General features: G+C 42.1%; 1 protein-coding gene across 1 annotated transcript; it reads left to right on the top strand.

The window, feature by feature from the left end:
- Positions 1–1,023: 1,023 nt before the first annotated feature.
- Positions 1,024–16,966, top strand: LOC139480257 (dehydrogenase/reductase SDR family member 11-like). Its single transcript, XM_071263302.1, has 8 exons — positions 1,024–1,074; positions 4,296–4,434; positions 5,664–5,870; positions 6,270–6,364; positions 11,460–11,580; positions 13,003–13,092; positions 14,687–14,752; positions 16,792–16,966. Exons 2-8 carry the CDS (start codon positions 4,303–4,305, stop codon positions 16,831–16,833), a joined length of 753 nt encoding a protein of 250 aa, XP_071119403.1. The 5' UTR covers positions 1,024–1,074; positions 4,296–4,302; the 3' UTR covers positions 16,834–16,966.
- Positions 16,967–23,185: the final 6,219 nt, after the last annotated feature.

Below are 23,185 nucleotides of genomic sequence, written 5' to 3'. Positions count from 1 at the left end.
TAATCTATGTTCCATAAAATCAATGTTAATTTTGTAAAAATTGTTGATTTAGTGCTATAGACTTATTTGCACAATTGAGTTTTGTGAAAAAGTGAAACTGAAAATATCTGATCCAAGTGATATAAATAAAGATGATTCAAGCAGAACAAGCGCTGTTGATGTTCTGTTGTGCATATTGCGGCTGTGCAAATGACTGCTCAGGTGGTTTTGTGGTCAAAGGCACAACACTGTAGGAAGAGTTATCTTCCCTATAGCCCCCCCCCCCTTCTCTCTCTCTCTCTCTCTCTCTCTCTCTCTCTCTCTCTCTCTCTCTCTCTCTCTCTCCTGTGCTGTACAGAGTTGCTTCCCTTAGAGGCGCCAGAAACCTCTGACTATGAGTTTGAATCCCAGTCCAGCCAGATTTATGTTTCCAGATTTGTCAGCACCACAACCACGCTCATGGGTTTCACCAAGTGGTAAATGTCTAAGTACAGGCTGTTCTTTCCAAATCAAGTTGACACCTTGGGATATAATTGAAATACTGACAAAGCAGTGTCAAATTCATTCCCATTTATCAGGCTTCTCAGTTCACTGCTGCATTATAATCCTTAGCCCAACCAGAACAATCAGGTAGTGGGTTTGAATCCCTGTCTTGCTCAGATTATGATGATCCATGGTCTGTCTGCACCAACCTGTACAATAGGTTTTCATCAGCTATCACTATGGGCTTTTAAAATACAAACTATGGGAGCAGACACTCTATTCAAAAGGGGTGTACCTAACTCATGCATGATATCTCAATGGGCTAACACTACATATATTAGTACAACAATCCTGAACCTGACGTTAAACCCCATTTGCACTCACCTGACCAGTTCAAAAACAAGCGTTCCTCCAGTCATATGACCTTCAGGGACCTTCATTTTGTACAGCTCCTAGAGTCGTGGTATTTGAAACAACACGGCGATCTCTTATTGACAGAAGCGGCAGTAAAATCTCGCTCTCTGACATCCAGGTCGATGATTGATGGCTGTTGACGTCAGCGTACACGTGGTGCAAACAGTGGCGTGCAGGCTTCACGTGAATCACACACAGGTAGGTGGACAGTTTTACGCAGGCGGTGGTAAATGAACGTGCAACCAACTTAACATTCCTTTTTTAGTCAGGCTCCATTAAGAGGGTGTTTGTATAACCCGGAAATAAATATAACATGCACTGTGCGTGTGAATTATGGGTGATGTTAGAAATGCATGTTAAGCATCAGTTGTCATGGCGTTACGACTTGACACAGGCTGCGTTTGATTGCATTATCCACCGTGTTAACGTTTCTAAACATCCTGAATGAGGTCAGGTTGAATCACAGGTATTCGTAACTGCACACTCGCGGGGAAGCTGAGTGACAATAGTTGTCCCCAGCAACCTGTTCTGGTCGTAAGAGGGACCCGTGAAGATCCGGTTTAGAATATTGGGTCTTCAGCAACCCATACTTACCATAAGAGGCGACGAACGGGATCGGGTGGTCAGGCTCGCTGACTTGGCTGATGCATGTCATCGTACCCCAATTGCGTGGGTCGATGCTCATGATGTCAGTCACTGGATTGTCTGGTCCAGACTCGATTATTTACAGACTGCCGTCATATAGCTGGATATATTCCTGACTGCGGCGTTAAACAACAAACAAAAGCAAAAAGAACAACGTCAGAGGCGACTAAATGGATCGGGGGTCAGGATCAGTGACTTCGTTCATTTCATACCATCGAACCCCGACGGCGTGGATCGCTGCTCATGATATCAGTCACTGGATTGTCTGTTTAAACTCGATTGTTCACAGGCCATAGTTTAAACTTGAATCTAGGTGAATGCGGCGTTAAATACACTTTTGGGTCAATCAATTATATTCCACAACAACAGTGATATACAAGAAACAAACAAGCGTAGCAATACACAAATACAAAACATTTATTGTATCACCACTGCATCGAACTATGCATCCCTGAATTATTTGTGCACAACTACGAATTCTTATTCCACGGAGTCAAGTGTGTAAAGAGACTCAACAGAAATATACTCAACAATTAAAGTTCCTGTGACACCAATGTTTTAGTGTATTTTTCAAACAAGTAAAGTTTTGTTTTCAATATTGTAGTACATGAATGGAATCAGGTCACAAAAACGCAACTGCTACAGAAAAGCATGCATTCCATGCAAAAATTGACTTTTATGCAAGCCCCATGCATTTCACTACCCAAGAATAGGTATAGAAACGTGCGTTAACGGGATTCCATATGCATTGTTTAGCATCGTGCTAACAACAACCACTCAGGAAAACAATAAAATTACGCAATTATTCAACATTACGAAAAGCCACGCCTGTCCGAAAATGAGCGTCTGCGAGCCATTGGTATGCTTGAAGCAGGATCGAGTCAACGTGATGTTGCAAGACAATTTAACGTCCACAGAAACACCATTTGGTGTTTATGGCAACGTTGGCAACAAACGAATGCAGTCAGAGACCATCCTCGGAGTGGCAGGCCACGTGTAACCAATAATTGACAAGACAACTGGATTCGAACTACACACCTACGAAATCGATTCCAGCCAGCAACAGTGACTGCAACAAGCACCCCTGGCCTTCGACGAATATCTTCACAAACGGTACGTCGTCGCCTCAGATGTGCAGGGATTATCGCCAGAAGTAGAAAGGTTCTATTCACTGACGAGTCTCGTTTTCACCTCAGCCACAGCGATGGAAGGATTCGAGTGTACCAGCGTCGAGGTGAACGTTACGTCAATCATTGTGTCATGGAAGAAGATCGGTTCGGGGGCGGCAGCGTTATGGTATGGGGTGGGATTACGGCAAGACAGAGGACCCGTTTGATAGTGATAGAGGGAAATCTAAATGGGCAGCGCTACCGCGACGAGATCATCGGACCCTGTTTTTCTACCGTTTTTGCTTCGTCATGGCCCAGGCATTACCTTTCAACATGACAACGCCCAGCCTCATATTGCTCGACTTGTTCAGGATTCCCTTCAACAAAACAACGTGAATGTCATCCCCTGGCCGGTTCGCTCCCCTGATCTCACCAATCGAGCACATGTGGGATGAGATTGATCGGCGCCTTCGACGGCAACCACGTCTTCCACAGACACTCCAGGAACTTGCTCCAGCAGATATGGACAGACGAAGCTGTGTTGCTTGCATCGCAACCAGAGGTCGACACACACGCTATTGAATTGTAAATTGACATTTTGGCATGTTCATGTTTTTTTTTTTATGAAATCACGCATTTTCTGAAGTCAGTTTGGCAAATTAAACCATTTGAACATTTACAGGAGTCTTTTATCTGTTGCAAACCGAAATTGTTTCAAATTTGGTAAAAAAACATCACTTTGCATTAAATTTTATTCAATGTCACAGGAACTTTTTTGTTCAGTATATGTACACTGCAGAAGATATACAGCTCTTCGCGCCGCTATTCTTTTCCTCGAAGTTCCAGTGCAAGGCTCATTCATGTGCCTTTAATGGAGCCCTGTTTTAAAAATTGAATTGGACGGACTCTACAGTGGATCTCTAACACTCCTGGGCCCCGTTCCACAAAGCGATCTTAGAGCTTAAGTGATCGTAACTCCCATACTTTAACAAAGGCTTAAGATAATCGTAGCGCTATGATCGCGTTGTGGAACGAGAGCCTGGGGGTGAGGTGAAATGGGGTTTATCGTCGCGTATGCACATGTGGCTGCTTGTCTTAGTCCCCTGAGATTGCATGCCGCAGTTGACGTGGATAACCCGCTTAGACTCCTTGTTTGAGATCCCAAATGCCAAGCCAGGCAGGGTAACAATTAAATGTCATCTTTTAACGTCGCGATCAGGGGATCGAACCTCGGACCTTCCGCGCTCCGGGCAGACGCTGTATCCACTACACCACGAAGACAGTATATAGAAATAGAGGAGATTTGCATGTACACTGGCAATTACCATCTGTAAATATATATAATTGACGCAATTGTTAACCACAAATAATTACAAAGTTATTAAGTATAATTTTGCGTTAGTTACGCTGGTTCGGAATATATAACATTAATAGCTGCTTGAGATGATAATTTCTCTTTTATTTCTAATGATACGATACGATTAGTCAGAAGAAATAAATATGCTATATATAATAGAGCGACGATAATGCCGAGTGTCGTTTCATGCTAAGGTTGTTTACTGATGGTGGTGTCTGCAGCAACCAAATATGCATATAAATCGACTGATAGAACTCGTGTCTACAATATGTATAGGCATGAAACTAATTCGATTTTCAATATTTCAGTATTAATATGGATCGCTGGCAGGGTCGCGTTGCCTTGGTAACAGGTGCGTCTATGGGAGTAGGGGAGGCAACTGTGAAGTTACTTGCCTCTTGTGGGATGAAAGTTGTGGCCTGTGCCAGAAGCGAAGACAAACTCAAGGTGCGACACGAAAATAATCCTTTATTGTTTTCATACATGTTACTGTTATATACTTCTAAAAAATTAACACAAACCTCAAAACAATCCGGAAATCAAACTGATGACCAGTCCTACGCGCAAAGACTACCACGACTGGCCTCAAAACCTCATCACCACAACGAACCCCCGGAAATTCACCAACAAGACGGATAAAGACTTTGGTTGAGCTCTAGGTGCCAGCCCACACTATCACTGAGCAGCTAATATGTTGGACTTGTGATATGGTACACTACTTAGTCGGGCTGTTTGTTATGCGAGGTGAGGTAAAATGGGGTTTAACGTCGCGTGCAAGATTATTGCACATATATAGCGACGTGTGTTTGTGTGTGCGCATCTTCCCGAGGCAAGAGAGTTAACTGACTTTAAAAGTCGGGATCGGTCGGTCAGGTTCGCTGATTTGGTTGATGCATGTCACCGTATCACATTTGCGAGGTATTAATCACTGGATTTTTCTGGTCCCGACTCGATTATTTACAAACCGCCGTCAAAAAGCTGGACTGTTACTGAGTGTGGCATCTCCGATGGAAGCCAGCTGTGGATGATAAAAAGCAACAATGTCCCACTATTCACGTACCAGTCTTGGAACCCGTGATGATCCGGGTGGAATTGGTCTTCAGCAACCCATGCTTGCCGTAACAGTCGACTATGCTTGTCGAAAGAGGCGACTAACTGGACCGGGTGGTCAGACTCGCTGATGCAATTTCCAAATTGCTTAGATCGATGCTCATAATGTCAGTCACTGGATTGTCTGTTTCAGACTTGATTATCTACAGACCGCCGACATATAGCTGGAATATTGCCGCGTACGGCTTCAATCAACAAACAAACCTATCATGGCGACGCATGGGTGACAAATTGCAACATTTGCATGTGTTCTGCATAAATTTTCCACTTAAATGTGTTTGGGTACATTGAACTGGGAATAATTCCTTCGACAGTTGTCATTGAATATGTTGTTGTTGTTGTTATTGTTGTTTGTTGTTTAACGCCGCACTCAGCAATCTTCCAGCTATATGACGAGTCTGGAAAAGACAGTCCAGTGATTGACATCATGAGCAGTGACCACCATATGAGCCGCTTCTGATAATCATTCATGCGAGCACCTTTTTCAAAATATGTGCATAACATACACAAAGGATCTAATATAAAAAAAAAAGAAAAGAAAATTAAAACATCGTTTTTCTCGCCAGAAACTTTCAGATGACGTTTCATCCTCTGGGCGGGGCGAGGTTCTGCCAATCAAAGTGGACCTGCGGAAACAGACTGATATATTGGCTATGTTTGAAAAGATCAAAGGTCAGTGGGGTGGAGTTGACGTGTGTATAAACAACGCTGGCCTCGCTCTGGATGCACCAATCATCGACGGCGACAGTGAGCAATGGAACAATATGTGGGAGGTATACCTTTTTGCAATTATAGTTTATGTTTTGGTATAAAGACATGCAGTGGCGGATCGGGGGGGGGGGGGGGGGGGGGGGTTGTCTTTGGGTGAACTCCATACACACACTGAAGTTACATGTAAAGTCAAGTCGAGTTCAAGTCATCTTAGAATCATAGATTCCATTGTGTTTGATAATTGAGAGTATGTATAAAAAACTAAACGTGCTACCGTGTAATACCGATTTTAGGACAACTGTCAATAAAAATGGTAAATAGATTACAATTACATATAACTATGTTGCAACCTGTTCAAATAAGAAAACATTAGCCAAACGGCCTGGGAGTGGGGTTGATGTAGGCGATTCCGAATATATGTTGACTATGTTGTCACCTATATAATGCATTGCTGTCTGTAGGTGAATGTCATGGCCCTGTGTCTGTGTACGCGGGAGTCCGTCAAGTCTATGAGGGAGCGGGACGTGGACGACGGTCATATCGTCAACATCAACAGGTATTGTAATGGCTGGCTACAGTTGATGCCAGGAACTTCGGTCTCAGATTTCTCTTAAAGGGCAAGCAAGTAAAGTCAACATAGCAAATTTGAAATGTTAGTTCATTATAATAATCAGTTTATTCATATATAACTGTAAGGCCACAGGCCCATAGTACAGAATACATGACAATGTGGAAGCGGTTAGGAATGTTACAAGGATTCATTTCTTAATAACATGGCATGATATATAAAGAGAGAGAGATTTTGTATAGCCGTTTTGCTCACATGTGAAATTAAAGAGATAAACTTGTATTTATTTGGATGTACATAGTATTTCTGTTCAATATATTCTTTCCTTAAATTGTCATATTTACAACATACAAGTAGAAAATGAAATTCATCTTCGACAACATTTAAAGAACATTGTTTACATAATCTTAAACATTTGGGTATTTTGTTGTGCCTGCCAACTTCAACCATTAACCTGTGTGAGCTGCATCTAAATTGTGTTAATGATATTCTGCATTTTCTTATATTTACATCAGTTAAATATTTTTCTGCGCATATTTGCATTTTAAAATATCTATAATATTCACATTTGCTAGAAACATCTACAGTAAATATCCATGTTTGAAAGTACATGTCAAAAAGCGTCTGCCTTATTTTCGATATGAACATGGCATGATTCTTTAAGAAACATTGGTTTTCCCAGATGTAACCATACCCACATTTATACAGTAGACATTTAACATTGTATGCCCAATTTTGATCTCCATTCTTTTCATACAATAGCATCATATTATAACATTTTTTTGGCAATCTACTTACTGGCATTTTTAGTAATTTTCACCAGTATCTTATGATTTTTAAGTAGTGATATATATACAAGGGCATGCGACCACATTCACCATAAACCATTACGTTAGACGTACTATGTTTAACACCAAGAAATCTTTTGCATGCGTATAAATGTACGGATTCAATTTCTTTAGCCTCTGCAAAACCCCATATTTCTGAACCATAGGAAAGAATAGGAGCTATTTTTGTGTCGAAGATTTTGAAAAAAGATTTATAAGCACACTCGCTAAAATGTTCAAACGTTTGTAAAATGCCCAATAGCATCTTTTTAGCTTGGATTGCTGCATTACATATATGTCGGTTCCATGATAATTTACTTGAAAATATTACACCAAGATATTTATATGAGGTTTCAGTTTGGAGTAATTGTCCCCGAAAGTACCACTTTTCGTTTTTTGACAGCGTATTTCCTTTGCTAAATACAACAATTTTTGTCTTATCTAGATTAGCATTAAGTTTCCACGTATCACAGTACAATTCTAGCTGATTTATCAAAGTTTGTAAACCTTTCACAGTACTCGAGAACATGATTATATCATCTGCAAATAGTAACATAAATATTTTTATAAGTTCAGGATGTAATTGTATACCATCATCATAATTTCTTTTGATTTGGGCTGCAAGCTCATTAATAAAAAAAACAGAACAAAAAAGGGCTTAATACACATCCTTGGCGTACACCAGTATGACATATAAAAGAATCTGAATACATGCCGTTTTGTTTAAAACATGATTTAACTTCCTTGTAGATACCACATAACAATTTACCCATTTTATTACTGACACCATGTGAATTAAATAGATACCATAACTTATCTCTACAGACTGAATCGAATGCTTTCGAAAAATCTACAAATATAGCATACAATTTTCCACGTTTACGTTGAATATACCTATCTATAAGAGCCTGGAGAATAAACATATTATCAGTGGTTGAGTAACCTTGTCGAAAACCTGCTTGCTCTTCCTCAATCTTATCAAGTGCTTCCGACCACAATACCAAGCGTTTATTAATAATGCTAAGAAATATCTTACTGAATATACTGGTAAGTGTAATCCCCCTATAGTTTTCAACATCAGTCACTGAGCCTTTTTTGTGAATTGGAACGATAGTTCCAAGTGTCCAACCTTTTGGAAAGTAAGAGGTATCCATTATTGTATTGAATAATATTTCCAAATACGACAGGGTATTATCAAGAGAGTATTTAAAGAATTCTGTTATAAGTTTATCAAATCCCGGGCTTTTCAAGTTTTTCAGATTTTGAATAACAGATTTAATTTCTTCTTTTGAGATTGGGGAATCTAATATTTCCGTTGCAAAATTGGTTTCATCATTATCAAAAGAGTTCAACTGGAAGTTATTTCATTAAGACATACTCACAAATGCTTGACCAAAATTCAATTTGAAAAATGGAAATAACGTAAAACAGACGATAAATAACCAAGGCGAAATCGTCTCCAAAACGGAAAATTCCACTGTGGGGATCTCGCTTACTTGGATTAAAACGGGTTACCGGTGTTTGACGCGCTGCGCAATTTCATCGATCGGGCCGGTGCCAAGTCTGCATTGTGGTTTATAGTCGGTCTTCCTACTTGTCCAGCATCTATTGGCAAAGGTACAAATTAACTCGAGCATGGTGATATTAAAATGTATATCAATGAGTGAGTGAACATAATATTAATCATTTAGCACAATTTTGGCTATAATAGGAGTTGCAGACCAGAAACAGTATTCCACTGTGACAAATGCGCAGGTTTGTTTACAGTTTATTTCCAATTCCAAGAGGGATCGGCGCTTGGTTATTGCCGAATACAAGTTCATGATTAAGACCGGATGTCAAATTTCCATTCATTGGAAATGTTCCCAAAGAGGATGCCCGACCACCATCAAGTCCACCCCAACAAATCATCTGGATGGGTGGCATCCAAATCTGTACAAATTCATTTAGATACAGGAGGCTGACCAACATTATACTGCGAACACGGTCTAGCTAGTTTGATGCCACCAATGAGGTGGGGTAGAGTCATGGGGGTTTTATTGTCTTCATTTTTAGAGGCTGAGATTATTTTTCTTCATGAAACAGAGCTGAGATTTATGTCGTATTTCAAATTCAACAAGGAGTTTTAGCTGTAGACGAATGATAGTCACCAGGCGCATGGCCTAGTTCAGGCAGGCTGGGCGGAAGAGAGACAGGTGTGGCAGACTTCCTGTCACCACCGCCCACGAAACGCTACCTCCGTATCCTCCATCTCGGGAACGATATCATCACTGTGACATCATCCTGTCATTCGCTAGACAGTGTACAGAAGAGTGCGTCGGTACAATATTAGAGCTTGCTGACAACTACGAGACGTAACGCCGACACTGCAACCTTGGTAGAACGGAAACTGGCAAAGAGTTCACAGGAGAGAGCAGATTTAAGCTTTTCCTAACAGATGGATAGATTTGTGAATCAAGCAGCATTTTCCCCAGTACTTGATTCACCTTGTTGTGTACTGTCTCAAATACAAGTGGGAACTCCTTGTAGCATTCGGGCTTCCTGCCCACTATCCTAATACTTAGGAACCTTCCAACTTTTAACAGTATTCCAGTTAACACGGCATGATATTGTTTGAGGAAAGCCCGAAATGATGCAGGTCCCAGACGTTTACCGCTTTCGGCGCCTTAAAAGGCTGGGCCACGCGTGCCTCATACAACTCAGGAACATCCCACTATCTTATTCCCCAGGAATCTGGGATTTTGTCTGGAAATTAGATATTTTTTACAGCTACAGCTGCAAAACCAGATACAAAACCCAAGAACGAAATAACCCCAGTCCATGTTTGTTTGTTTGTTGTTTAACGCCACACTCAGCAATATTCCAGCTTTACGACGTCGGTCTCTAAATAATCGAGTCTAGACCAGAAAATCCAGTGATTGACATTATGAACATCAATCTACGCAATTGGTAATCGATGACATCCATCAACCAAGTCAGCGAGCCTGACCACCCGACCCCGTTAGTCACCTCTTACAAGCCTCTTACGGCAAGCATGGGTTGCTGAAGACCTATTCTACACCGGATCTTCACGGGTCCCCTGTCCAATTGTTTTAAGAAGAAGAGATGTCAAGAATTGATGAAATATATGTTGCAACAGCACATACCTTCACAATATACCAGCATTGCCACAGACACGTGCAAAGGTTGTCTTGACGGTTCCTGGATGAGTATTTGCCACAAGCGAGGTGTTGGAGATGTGCCCTGCATGGGTGGACCACCCCACGTCTGTCCTAATCTGTGGCTGCAGTTTTACCTCTATTTGATCAAGCTACAGTAACAGTGAACTTGTGTCAGTGACCTTTGTCAGTCGTAACAGTTAGAGCCAAAACTTATACTAGGCCTGGTATCTTCATATAGTATAACATGTATTTGATATATCACTTGACGACCATCACAATGGGGTTTCACTTTTAGTTGGGACTGTGTAAATTTGAGATGTGAAGGAAAAGTGTATCAAACAATGTATACAGTGATGCTTTTTTAGGGATTAAGAGAAATAGCAGAAACAGAATATGTATAGCTGCTAAGAATCACACATCAGACAATGAAGACCTTTCTCACGCACCGCTGCATCGCTGCGCCGGTGGTACCTTTAGGCCACGCCCCCAATAAGTTTGTTTTAGAAGCCGATTACGGTGCGTGCGATTTCAGCATATCCACTTGGACATTATAAATACAACAAAAATTAATAAAAAAGCGTTTGTTTCAATCCCACGGGGAATTTAATCGTATTATAATCAGACTTAACGTCCCAAATCTATGTAAAAGATTAAATTTAATTAAATTTCCTGAGATGAAATGTTCCACGCAAACTATGCTTGTCTTAAGGAACGTAATGGATTATGCGGTCAGATTTGTCGGGATCCAATGTTGGGTGGCCAGAGTTGCGTCCCTTGGGCACGTAAAAAAGAAATATGATTATCGGTTCCATTCCCAGTATATCCTGATTATGTTTCTAGGTTGGTCATCACTATACCCGTGCTCGTGGTAAACCTCTGGGACCTGCCTCACTCCAGGCTTTCCAGCTACAGTAAGCTAGCACGGGTGATATAAGTGGAATACTGTTTAAAGCGGCGTTAAACACAACTCGCTGATGATATCAGCTCCCGATTGACCCGGCCCAGGTTCACTTGTACTCAGGCCGCCGTGATAAAGTTGGATCTTCCGGAGTGCTGCATAAAGTCACTTGCACTCACTCACCCTTCCTATTTCAGCCTCTCTGGTCACCGGGTTGGGAAGAGTCACTTCTACTCTGCTACAAAGTACGCAGTGACGTCACTGACGGAGGGAATACGGTGGGAACTGAGGGGTATTAACTCCCATATAAGAGTCACGGTGAGTGATCATTTTATCACATAGCAAACCCAGTGGTGCATGCATGGGGCAGGCTGGTGGTTATAGCGTTGTTTCGTTTTTCGTCTCGCGTAGGATTCCTAACTTTGGTACTGTGTGTTCCCAAAAGATGAAGCTTGAATAGTGCTTAAAGCGGCATAAAACAACGCTCACATATGTGTTTGCATGTCCAAATTTGAGATATGTTATCGCTGATTTGATACCTCTAAATTTCATTTTAAACTGAACGAAAGTTTTGATTATTTTCGGTGATGCTGCAGCTTGAATCTAGAGATGTATTGCTCTGGATACATATGTGACCTAAATGTGTAGAAAGTATTCCCCCAAACCATGTTAAAATCACTTACATTAAAACTAGAGCAAGAGTCTTCAGCAACGCATACTTGTCGTACAAGGCGACAAACGGGATTGGGTGGTCAGGCTCGCTGGCTTGGTTGATGCATGTCATCGATCCTAATTGGGTGAATCGATGCTCTTGATGTCAATCACTGGATTGTCTGCTCAAGTCTCGATTATTCACAGCCCGCCGTCATATAGCTGGAAAGTTGCTGAGTGCGGCGTTAAACAACAAATATACAAACAAACAAACCATCTAGAGCAAGACCAGTGTTGTTACAACACACATTGTTCCACGTCCATTCTTTACCTACATACCGGAAGTTTGAAGGTTTTCTAGGTGATGAGGGATATTATTTCACCAAACACGATGTGCTTTGGGGTTGTTTACACTCATATGTAGTTATTTACAAATTGCACCCGCTTTCCTGAAGATTGTAACGGGACTTGTAGAATCTGTTATTTACCGCCTCTGTGGTCTAAAGGTAAAGCGTCCTCCCTGAGAGCGGAAGGTCCGGTGTTCGATCCCGGGGGCGTCATACCAAAAGACGTTAAAAGATGATACTGGTTGTTACCCTGTCAGGCGCTCGGCATTAAGGGGCTAAAACAAGGACTGGTCTTCTCTGAGTCAGTAGACTGTGTCTGAGTGGGGTATGGTATCTCAGTGAGCTAGCACTATAAATGGGCATCAGTCCGGACTAGTACAAGCAGCCACACACCCACCCACGTGCGTGCACGTGCTATATAAGTCCAATAATCTTGGATGCGACGTTAAACCCAATTTCACCTCACCTGGCCTGTTATTAACATAACTATATGCCAGCTGATGGTGCTGGCAACACGCGCCAATGGTTGTACCCTGGGGATATCAGAAATATGTATTACGTATATTCGAATATTCGCTCTCGAAGATTTATATTTTTGGAGGCAAAGGTCTATACACGGGGCCAGTAGCAGAAAAGTAGTGTGTCCGTGTAACATGCTGTATCTGTATCTATTACTTTACACGTTAAACTGTCGATGTTTTCAGGTGCATTGATAATGGGTGGTACTTGCGTTACATTTCAGAGTATAAGCCCCGGTCTGATAAAAACACACTTTGCCGAGACGATGCTTGGAGATGCAAAGGCTGCTGAAGAGGTGTACGCCTCCAGACAGGTGATGACCCAGGGAACTAGATCCTCGCGAAGTCTGGACCTACAGACATTTTCCACATACATCATAATAATACTTTTTTCTTGTTTAATGCATAAGTAATGACACAGGACTACTTTCCTGGGGACTAACAACATATAAAAGCTGTTTGTTTGCTAGTTTTAGAACATCCGTGTGCCTGTCCTCAAAACATCAGCTGCGTGTGACACAGAAACGCGCCATTCTGTACATTGCACTTGTATACCAATGTGGCCCATGGTGTCACCACTCCTCCTTTTCCGTAAACTGCAGGACGCATTCGTCACCACTCGCCCTTTTCCCAATCTCATAAAAATCAGACCTCAGTTCTCGCTACCGCTAAACAAAGATCTGAGGACATCCCATTAGGGGTCACGTCAGAACGACCTTTCATCCGACCAATCAGAGCATCGCTTACCAGATTATGAAAGTGACAGTCGGAATGTGATTTCTAATCATGCAACCTCGAAAACTTTAACTCCGAAAGATAGTTACGGGTTTAACGACTGAATCCATACAATCTAGACCATCTACCAGCCATTTCAGAATGTTCTTTGTTCAGGTTTCAAATTTGTAATCGAAAATTTGTCAAAATATGTTTCGAAGCGTAGTCGCCAATTTGAAATTAGTGCGGTAAAGCCTTCTGATTGGTCATTCCATTGGTCGGTCTGACGTGACCCATAATGGGATGTCCTCAGATCTTTGTTTAGCGGTAGCGAGAACTAAGATCTTATTTTAATGAGATTGCCCCTTTCCGTAACCTGCAAGAAGCTATTCGGCTTGTCCGGAATGACACGAGTGGTCACGGGACGTCGTTGGCCCCCCTTGTCAGAGGCGCAGAAGTTCGCGCTGCAGAGTTGCGTCCCTTTGGCGTGCAATTACTATTATCCTTTTTTCGAATCTAAGCTTTGCCCAATTATGTTCTAGAAATTGATTAGTGAGTGAGTGAGTTGGGTTTAATGCCACTTTTAACAGTATTCCAGTTATATCGCTGCGTGTCAGCTTAATGTGGGAGGAAAGGCCGAAGTGATGCAGGTCTTAGACGTTTACCACTTTGGTGAAACCCATGAGCACGGGTATGGTGCTGACAAACCTAGAAACATAATTGGGGTGATTCGGGATTCGAACCCACAATCATAGGTTTCTGGCGTGTCCAGGGGACGCAACTCTGCACAGCGAATCGCAGCGCCTTAGACAACAGGGCCACCCGTGCCCCCTAGAAATTGATTAAACCACACCTTTATCATCATCATCATCACTAATGTTTACTGATATCCAATCACAATTTAGTGCCTGCACAAATTATTGAGGTTGCTGGAGTCTTTATGCTGCTGTCACAGTATTTTAAAAAGTATGACCACATGGTTAAGGTACAACCGTTTGCCTAACTCTTTGTAACACAAAATACAGTTAATAAAAACAGTGGTCTGATTAGAAACAAGGCTGTAATTTTTGTATTTGTTATTTCTTGCACATAATGAAATTATTAATTTCTTTGTGGATTTGTGAGGATCCTCGCTTCACCTTGCTGTGGTTTATAAGGGCATGATATACAGTGGTGAAACTGTTTTTATTCTAGGCTCTTACTGCTGAGGAAATGGCCAAGACCATCGAGTTTGTCCTGGCTGCTCCACCCTCTGTTCAGGTAGGTCGTTTGGGAGGCTTCCCTCCGACATACCAGGCAGCACATCTATGCCAAAAAATATGCCAGTAAATCCAGGAATAAACAGTCAGTCCACTTTTCATATAGTATATACAGGTAGTCAGTTTTGATTCCTGTTGCAAGTGGGGTTTGTCCAATCTTTTAGGACAAATGTATTTCTTTCCTTAAATGATGCTAATTCAAACCAACTTTCAAGAGGTTTCTCTTGGTATTTTTCAGATAGTGTTTTCAAGTGAGTTTTTTTTAGGAAATTGTAGGATAATATTATTTTTATTGCATCCTGCATCTTGGCATATTGCCCACGAGTACTTACAAAATAAATAAGAAAGATTTGGTGTTATAAATATGATTTCTTGTTAAAGCTTAATATAGATTTTAGGAAACTTCATGTTCAGGCAATTTGCCAAATTACTGTGCTGTCATTGTTTGAGGGTTGATGTGTTTACATTTTAATTTGCATCCTATCATGAAATATTTATCAAATTATGAAACACACAGCAAGAACCATATCTGATTTAAACCAATGCTAATAGCTTACATCTATTATGTCCGAGTCAGCTGTGCTTATGCTACTCGGTCTCAGTGACTGGTGGAAGCAGCTATAACATACAGAACCAAATTAAAAACTTCACAATCCTAAAATTTTAACATTTTGACCAATTATCATTGTGGGCCCTTATTGTGTATTTAAACAGTAATGGCCACGTATCGTCTTCAGATAACACCCGTTTTTGTGCAGGTGAATTGATCAAAATCATGTGCAACACCCGTTTTTGTGCAGGTAAATTGATCAAAATCATGTGCACAGCACTATAGTTGCAAAAGTGGATTTTCACGTGCAACTGGTCACATGGCCATAATACCGCACGTGTTTTCAGCCATACTTGTTAGCAGTCATTAACAAAAAAAAAAGGAAAACACAAGAAAACAAAAGCCTTTCAAATGTGCAATGTGAACGTGCCATCGGCATGATGCAGGCGGGAACGTCCGTAGCTGAAGTCGCAAGGACGATGGGTTGTAGTCGACGGACTGTTTATGATTTACAGACGCGTCTACAGCAAACGGGTACCACCGCTGATCGCCCTCGGCCAGGTCGACCACTTGTGATGTCACATGCAGAGGATCGTCAGATTGTCTTAAGTCACCTCCGTAACCGGCTACATCAACCAGAAATGAACTGTTTAGGGGTAGACTGAGTGCGCAAACTGTTCGAAACCGTCTGAGAACTGCTCACCTTCAAGCACGACAGCCATACTGCGGGCCGATCCTGACTCAATTACACAGACGTCAACGTCAATTGTGGGCACAGCGACACTTACGATGGACTCAGAGGAATTGGAATCAAGTCGTCTCCAGTGATGAATCCCGATTTAGTCTTCGATTTGCTGATTGTAGGGCGAGGGTGTGGAGGCGCTGTCATGAACGTTACGCCCAGTGTTGTGTACAGGAAGTTGACGGATTTCGAGGCGGAAGTGTCATGGTATGGGGTGCTTTCTGTGGCAATGCACGTTACAGGCTTCTTGTCATCCGTGGCAACCTCAACGCTGCTGCTTACCGCGACCAGGTACTGGCACCAGAACCTCTGCACATGGACCCGGTTTGATCTTCCAACACGACAATGCCAGACCCCACACAGCAATTTTGACAAGGAATTTCCTTCAGAATGCGGGAGTCAACGTCATGGACTGGCCGTCAAGGTCTCCCGACCTCAATCCCATTGAACACGTCTGGGATGCTCGTGGCAGAAGTCTGCGCACTCGCCAGAACCAACCACAGAACAAGATCTTGGCACCATTTTGCAGCAACAATGGCGTCGTCTTCCCAATCATGTGTTCACAAGCATCACAAGGTCCATGCGGAGGCGTTGTGTGGCAGTTGTCAACGCACATGGTGGCCATACACGCTACTAAACTTATCATATATGGGATTACTTTTTAAAATGTGAAGTTTTTAATTTGACTCAGTATACATTGATACTTGGATCAGTGCTGTTAGTGTCAAGTATTTACCTGTGTTTCCAGGTGAGTGAGCTGATGGTCAGACCAACTGAACAAGTTGTGTGACACCGACTGGACACATTCCAACAAGAAGATCACCAGTATGGCTACTGATGGTGCTTCAGTGTTGTTTCAGGAGGATGTACAAGAAGGATCATTGTGCAGTAAAACTTTAGTACTTAATTGTAGGACTTGTTCATCAGGGGAATAAAAACCAGCTTGGCTACAGCTGTAGCCAAAGCCTCTTGTACCATACTCCTGGGAGCTGTTGTTGTCTCTCCATAGCAGTGAGTCAGTGAGTAAGGGAGAGGGTAAGTGAGTGAGTGAAGGAGTGAGAGGGCGAGTGAGTGAGTGAGTGAGCTCTTTTAGCAATGTTCCATCAATATCATGGTGGGACATCAGACATTAGCTTCACTCATTATACCCATGTGGGGAATTGCGTCAGACCTTCATTGCGAAAGGTGAATGCTTCAACCACTAGGCTATGCCACTGTCTCCAAAGCAGTGTGGGTGGGTGGGTGAGTGAGTGAGGTGCAAACGCTTCAACCACTAGGCTATGCCACTGTCTCCAAAGCAGTGTAGGTGGGTGAGTGAGTGAGTGAGGTGCAAACGCTTCAACCACTAGGCTATGCCACTGTCTCCAAAGCAGTTTGGATGGGTGAGTGAGTGAGTGAGGTGCAAACGCTTCAACCACTAGGCTATGCCACTGTCTCCAAAGCAGTGTGGATGGGTGAGTGAGTGAGTGAGGTGCAAACGCTTCAACCACTAGGCTATGCCACTGTCTCCAAAGCAGTGTGGATGGGTGAGTGAGGTGCAAACGCTCCACCCACTAGAATATTTTCATGATCCCTAACTATTTGTGTTCAGTAAAGTATAGCTTGGTCACCACGAAATGATCATACCATGACCATTTATACCAGTGATTGATAGCATGAATGACCATACATGTGAATGAAGTCATAACGGCCATCCCAAATATGCACCTTCGGTTTCCAGACTGACCCTAATTTGAAGACCTCGACCCTTAACCTTCTCATTTAACACTATACCTTTCCCATATGTTATGCCAGCAGTTGTAACTGATGTGCTTCACTATAGATAAACCCATCATTATCTTCATGACAACCCTTAAATATCATTTGGGTTTTGCCATCTTCCCGAGGCAAGGAGTTAACTGACTGTAAAAGTCCAGTTTCCACCCTTGCCGAACTAGGCTGGTATTATGGAGTTACATTTTGGCTGGACTAACGAGTCTATGCATAGTCCAATCAAATCCGAAATGCTGATTTCGGTCGATTGCAGGATTTGCAAAGCATGTAAACAGCAATTCGTTGTCAGGAGATATTTTCAAAATCTTTTCATGTTTTTTTATCAAGGTGCTCACGTGATTTGATACATTTCGCGATGTAAGACCCGTTTTATCACAATATAGATCTTGATTATCGATCAGATCGTTCTGACCGGGTGCAACCATTTTGTGTGAAGTAATCGCAAGTGATACGAGAGTTTGAATCTGATTGGTCCATAGAAGAGGCTTAGAAAGGACATAACTCGTAACAGCAACTGGTGGCGCTAAGATCGAGCCCAGGAATTCCAGCCAAGTTCGACAAGGGTGGAAACTGGACTTTTAAAGTCAGTTAACTCTCTTGCCTCGGGAAGATGGGTTCTACTGACATACACTGCTCCACTTTTGATAAGGGTACATATCTTTCCATGATACACAAAAGCTGATTCTCATAACTTGTCAAGTATATATTTATATATTATGACATGTCCGTTTATCCCTATCAAAAGTTGGGTAGTGTATTTTCAAAAATAAAAGTAAAAATGACACAAAATTACCTTCCTTATTTTGTGATGGGCTGAAACACGTTGTCCTGCCCAACTTCATCTTCCCAAGGCAAGGGAGTTAACTGACTGTAGAAGTCCAGTTCCCAAGGCTAGGAAGTTAACTGACTGTAGAAGTCCAGTTCCCAAGGCAAGGGAGTTAGCTGACTGTAGAAGTCCAGTTCCCAAGGCTAGGGAGTTAACTGACTGTTGAAGTCCAGTTCCCAAGGCAAGGGAGTTAACTGACTGTAGAAGTCCAGTTCCCAAGGCGAGGGAGTTAACTGACTGTTGAAGTCCAGTTCCCAAGGCAAGTTAGTTAACTGACTGTAGAAGTCCAGTTCCCAAGGCGAGGGAGTTAACTGACTGTAGAGGTCCAGTTCCCAAGGCTGGGGAGTTAACTGACTTTAGAAGTCCAGTTCCCAAGGCTAGGGAGTTAACTGACTGTAGAAGTCCAGTTCCCAAGGCGAGGAAGTTAACTGACTTTAGAAGTCCAGTTCCCAAGGCTAGGGAGTTAACTGACTGTAGAAGTCCAGTTCCCAAGGCGAGGGAGTTAACTGACTGTAGAAGTCCAGTTCCCAAGGCGAGGGAGTTAACTGACTGTAGAAGTCCAGTTCCCAAGGCGAGGGAGTTAACTGACTGTAGAAGTCCAGTTCCCAAGGCGAGGGAGTTAACTGACTGTAGAAGTCCAGTTCCCAAGGCAAGGGAGTTAACTGACTGTAGAAGTCCAGTTCCCAAGGAAAGGGAGTTAACTGACTGTAGAAGTCCAGTTCCCAAGGCGAGGGAGTTAACTGACTGTAGAAGTCCAGTTCCCAAGGCGAGGGAGTTAACTGACTGTAGAAGTCCAGTTCCCAAGGCGAGGGAGTTAACTGACTGTTGAAGTCCAGTTCCCAAGGCAAGTTAGTTAACTGACTGTAGAAGTCCAGTTCCCAAGGCGAGGGAGTTAACTGACTGTAGAGGTCCAGTTCCCAAGGCTGGGGAGTTAACTGACTTTAGAAGTCCAGTTCCCAAGGCTAGGGAGTTAACTGACTGTAGAAGTCCAGTTCCCAAGGCGAGGAAGTTAACTGACTTTAGAAGTCCAGTTCCCAAGGCTAGGGAGTTAACTGACTGTAGAAGTCCAGTTCCCAAGGCGAGGGAGTTAACTGACTGTAGAAGTCCAGTTCCCAAGGCGAGGGAGTTAACTGACTGTAGAAGTCCAGTTCCCAAGGCGAGGGAGTTAACTGACTGTAGAAGTCCAGTTCCCAAGGCGAGGGAGTTAACTGACTGTAGAAGTCCAGTTCCCAAGGCAAGGGAGTTAACTGACTGTAGAAGTCCAGTTCCCAAGGCAAGGGAGTTAACTGACTGTAGAAGTCCAGTTCCCAAGGCGAGGGAGTTAACTGACTGTAGAAGTCCAGTTCCCAAGGCGAGGGAGTTAACTGACTGTAGAAGTCCAGTTCCCAAGGCTAGGGAGTTAACTGACTGTAGAAGTCAAGATCCCAAGGCTAGGGAGTTAACTGACTGTAGAAGTCCAGTTCCCAAGGCAAGGGAGTTAACTGACTGTAAAAGTCCTGTTCCACTCTTGACGAACTAGGCTGGAATTATGTGGTTATATTTTGGCTGGAGTTTATGCATAGTCCAATCAAAATTGTGTAACGAAATTGACATCTGGTTCGTTAACTCCTGTGCAGATTTTGGTCAATTGAAGAATTTGCAAAGCACGTGTAACACCAAATTTGCGTCAGCAGATATTTTCCAAATTTTTAAACGTTTTTAATCAAGGTGCTTACGTGGTTTGATGCTCATCACAAAGTAATACCTGTTTTATCACAATATAGTTCTTGATTATCGATTAGATACTCTTGACACCGGCATTTTGTTTGAAGCAAATGCAAGTGATATGAGAGGTGGAATCTGATTGGTCACATAGAAGGAACGTAACTAGTAATAGCCACTGGTGGCGCTACGATCAAGCTCAGAAAACTCCAGCCTAGTTCGGCAAGGGTGGAAACTGGACGTTATAGTCAGTTAACGCCCTTGCCTCTGGAAGATGCCCTATTCCTCTGGTGATGCATGTGCGGACATCATGAAGACCTGGAGGCTTTCATGCCAAGGCAGGAACATAAACGAAATGTGGACATTGTTTGGTACGATAAACAGACTTTATTCCCCTGAATATGAGTTATAACGCAAATAACATAGCTGTGTCTTTTACAAATACAACATATTTTGAAAGTTGGCATACTATATATGGACAAAACAATGTTGATTTACTCTTGGGTAACTGTTGATTAGCTCTTGGATAACTGAGACAAAACAATGTTTTACAATATCATTTCAGTGTCTGAAACCCTGGTAGTTTGGTGATATATCACATCTCTATTGTTTGGTGATATATCACATCTCTATTGTTTGGTGATATATCACATATTTACTGTTTGGTGATATATCACATCTTTGCTGTTTGGTGATATGGCACATCTCTATTGTTTGGTGATATATCACATCTGTTATGTTTGGTGATATATCACATCTCTATTGTTTGGTGATATATCACATCTCTATTGTTTCGTGATATATCACATCTCTATTGTTTGGTGTTATATCACATCTCTATTGTTTGGTGATATATCTCATCTCAATTGTTTGGTGATATATCACATCTCAATTGTTTGGTGATATATCACATCTCTATTGTTTGGTGATATATCACATCTTTTATGTTTGGCGATATATCACATCTGTTATGTTTGGCGTTATATCACATATATATTGTTTGGCGATACATTGGTGAAGAGTACCACAAAGTCTACCAATACATAACATGTATAATGTTTGGGGGCATATCACACCTATACCTGTATAATGTTTGGTAGATATATCACACCCATGACATCTACCAATACATCACATGTATAATGTTTGGTGGCATATCACTGCTATACCTGTATAATGTTTGGTAGATATCACATTTCTAATGTTTGGTAGATATATCACACCCATGCCGTCTACCAATACATCACATATAGAATGTTTGGTGGCATATCACATGTAATGTTTTTGATATATTTCATATAGAATATTTGGTGTAAGTTATTAATATATCCATACACAGTGTTTAGATTTATAACACCTAGGTAATGTTTGTCAAAGTATCACATAACATGTGCAGTGATATAGCACATCCTTGACCGAAGATCCGGGGTGGAATAGGTCTTCAGCAGCCCATGCTTGACGTAAAAGGCGACTATGTTTGTCGTAAGACGCGACAAACGGAACGGGTGGTCAGGCTCGCTGACTTGGTTGATGCATGTCATCGTATCCCAATTGTGTAGATTAATGCTCATGTTATCAATCACTGGATAATCTGGTCCAGACTTGATTATTTACAGACTGCTGTCATATAGCTGGAACATTGCTGAGTGAGGCGTTATGATGTAGTTGGTTGGTTGGTCGACTGGTTGTTTGGTTGCTGAAGACCAATTCTAACCCATTTCTTCAAGGGTCGTTATGATGTAGATGGAATTATCTTTTCTGTCTAATCTACAAAAACTTTACACACACAACAACATACCTAACGGGACAGTAAATACTCTGAAAATAAACAAGGCACTGGTTAACATACTGGTAACAATATTCCCTGAAACACCAACATACAACAGTCAAGTAAATAACAGTTTTAAACTCTCCATAGATATAACACAACAGCCTCAGTAACAAACACTTCATCTGAAATCCATCAGATGTTATCGTTTAATGCTGCCCTCCATCACATATGAATACATACAGTCGCTTTGAGGCATCGCTATTTTTAACCAACAAATCAAGAGACGAGGGAAGGCAGAGAGTGTTCTGTCCAATGAGCCCTCTGCTTGCATTGCATAAACAACAGTGTCTGGCTGACAACGTTCACCATGAACACACAAGCCATTTAAAAAGTGGACAAATGTTATAATTCTTGTGAATACCTCACCTCTATCACATCAATGCCATAAATTCCTGTTTGTGCTGAGAACCACACTATAAATTTTTATAAATTTTCAACAGACGTCCACTACACTACCAACATATCCATAGTTATGAGGGAAACCCTATCCCTTGCCAGAGGCGCCACTGCGCATGCGCAAGGAGGGAACCTAGTCACTTCTTTCCTGTGTGTCCAGATGACAAGGAAAATATTTTGTTGCACATCCGTACACGTGATTGAGTTCCACACTTACAAAGCACATTAGATCTTCTCAAGCTTCATAGGACTACAAGCAGTGAGCAGTTCTACAAGCAGAGAACGGGGGTATAGGAAGATCGGAAGTTCTAGTAAGTAATTAGTTAGAAACGTTCTGTGGGATGAGATCTTCATCTCAAGGACAGACACCCGTCTGTTCAGGCTGTGGGCAACACCAGATACCTGGTGACCCTCACCCTAGATGTCTATCATGCAAGCAACTGCACACAAAAGCAAGGTGCAGCTATTGCGATCCTCTGTCAAAGGAGAAAATTGACAAGCTCTACAAGGCATGTATCAACAATCCTGATTACAAAGATTACTAGAGCATCAAGTAAAAACAAGTGATTAAGCCATTGGTGGCCATATTAATCACGTGGGTTACAAGCGAGTGTC

This window comes from Haliotis cracherodii, unplaced genomic scaffold, assembly GCF_022045235.1.
Source record: "Haliotis cracherodii isolate W230 unplaced genomic scaffold, xgHalCrac1.p SCAF_4, whole genome shotgun sequence".
In the NCBI taxonomy this organism is placed as follows: Eukaryota; Metazoa; Mollusca; class Gastropoda; order Lepetellida; family Haliotidae; genus Haliotis; species Haliotis cracherodii.
Note: the sequence above shows the minus strand (reverse complement) of the source record. Positions and strands in the feature narration are given on the sequence as shown.

Excerpts from the sequence above, each read along its gene's own strand:
- LOC139480257 (XM_071263302.1), top strand. The coding sequence starts at position 4,303 with ATGGATCGCTGGCAGGGTCGCGTTGCCTTGGTAACAGGTGCGTCTATG. Across the intron at positions 4,435-5,663 it reads GAAGCGAAGACAAACTCAAG|AAACTTTCAGATGACGTTTC; the intron begins GTGCGACACGAA and ends TTTTCTCGCCAG. Across the intron at positions 6,365-11,459 it reads CATATCGTCAACATCAACAG|CCTCTCTGGTCACCGGGTTG; the intron begins GTATTGTAATGG and ends TTCCTATTTCAG.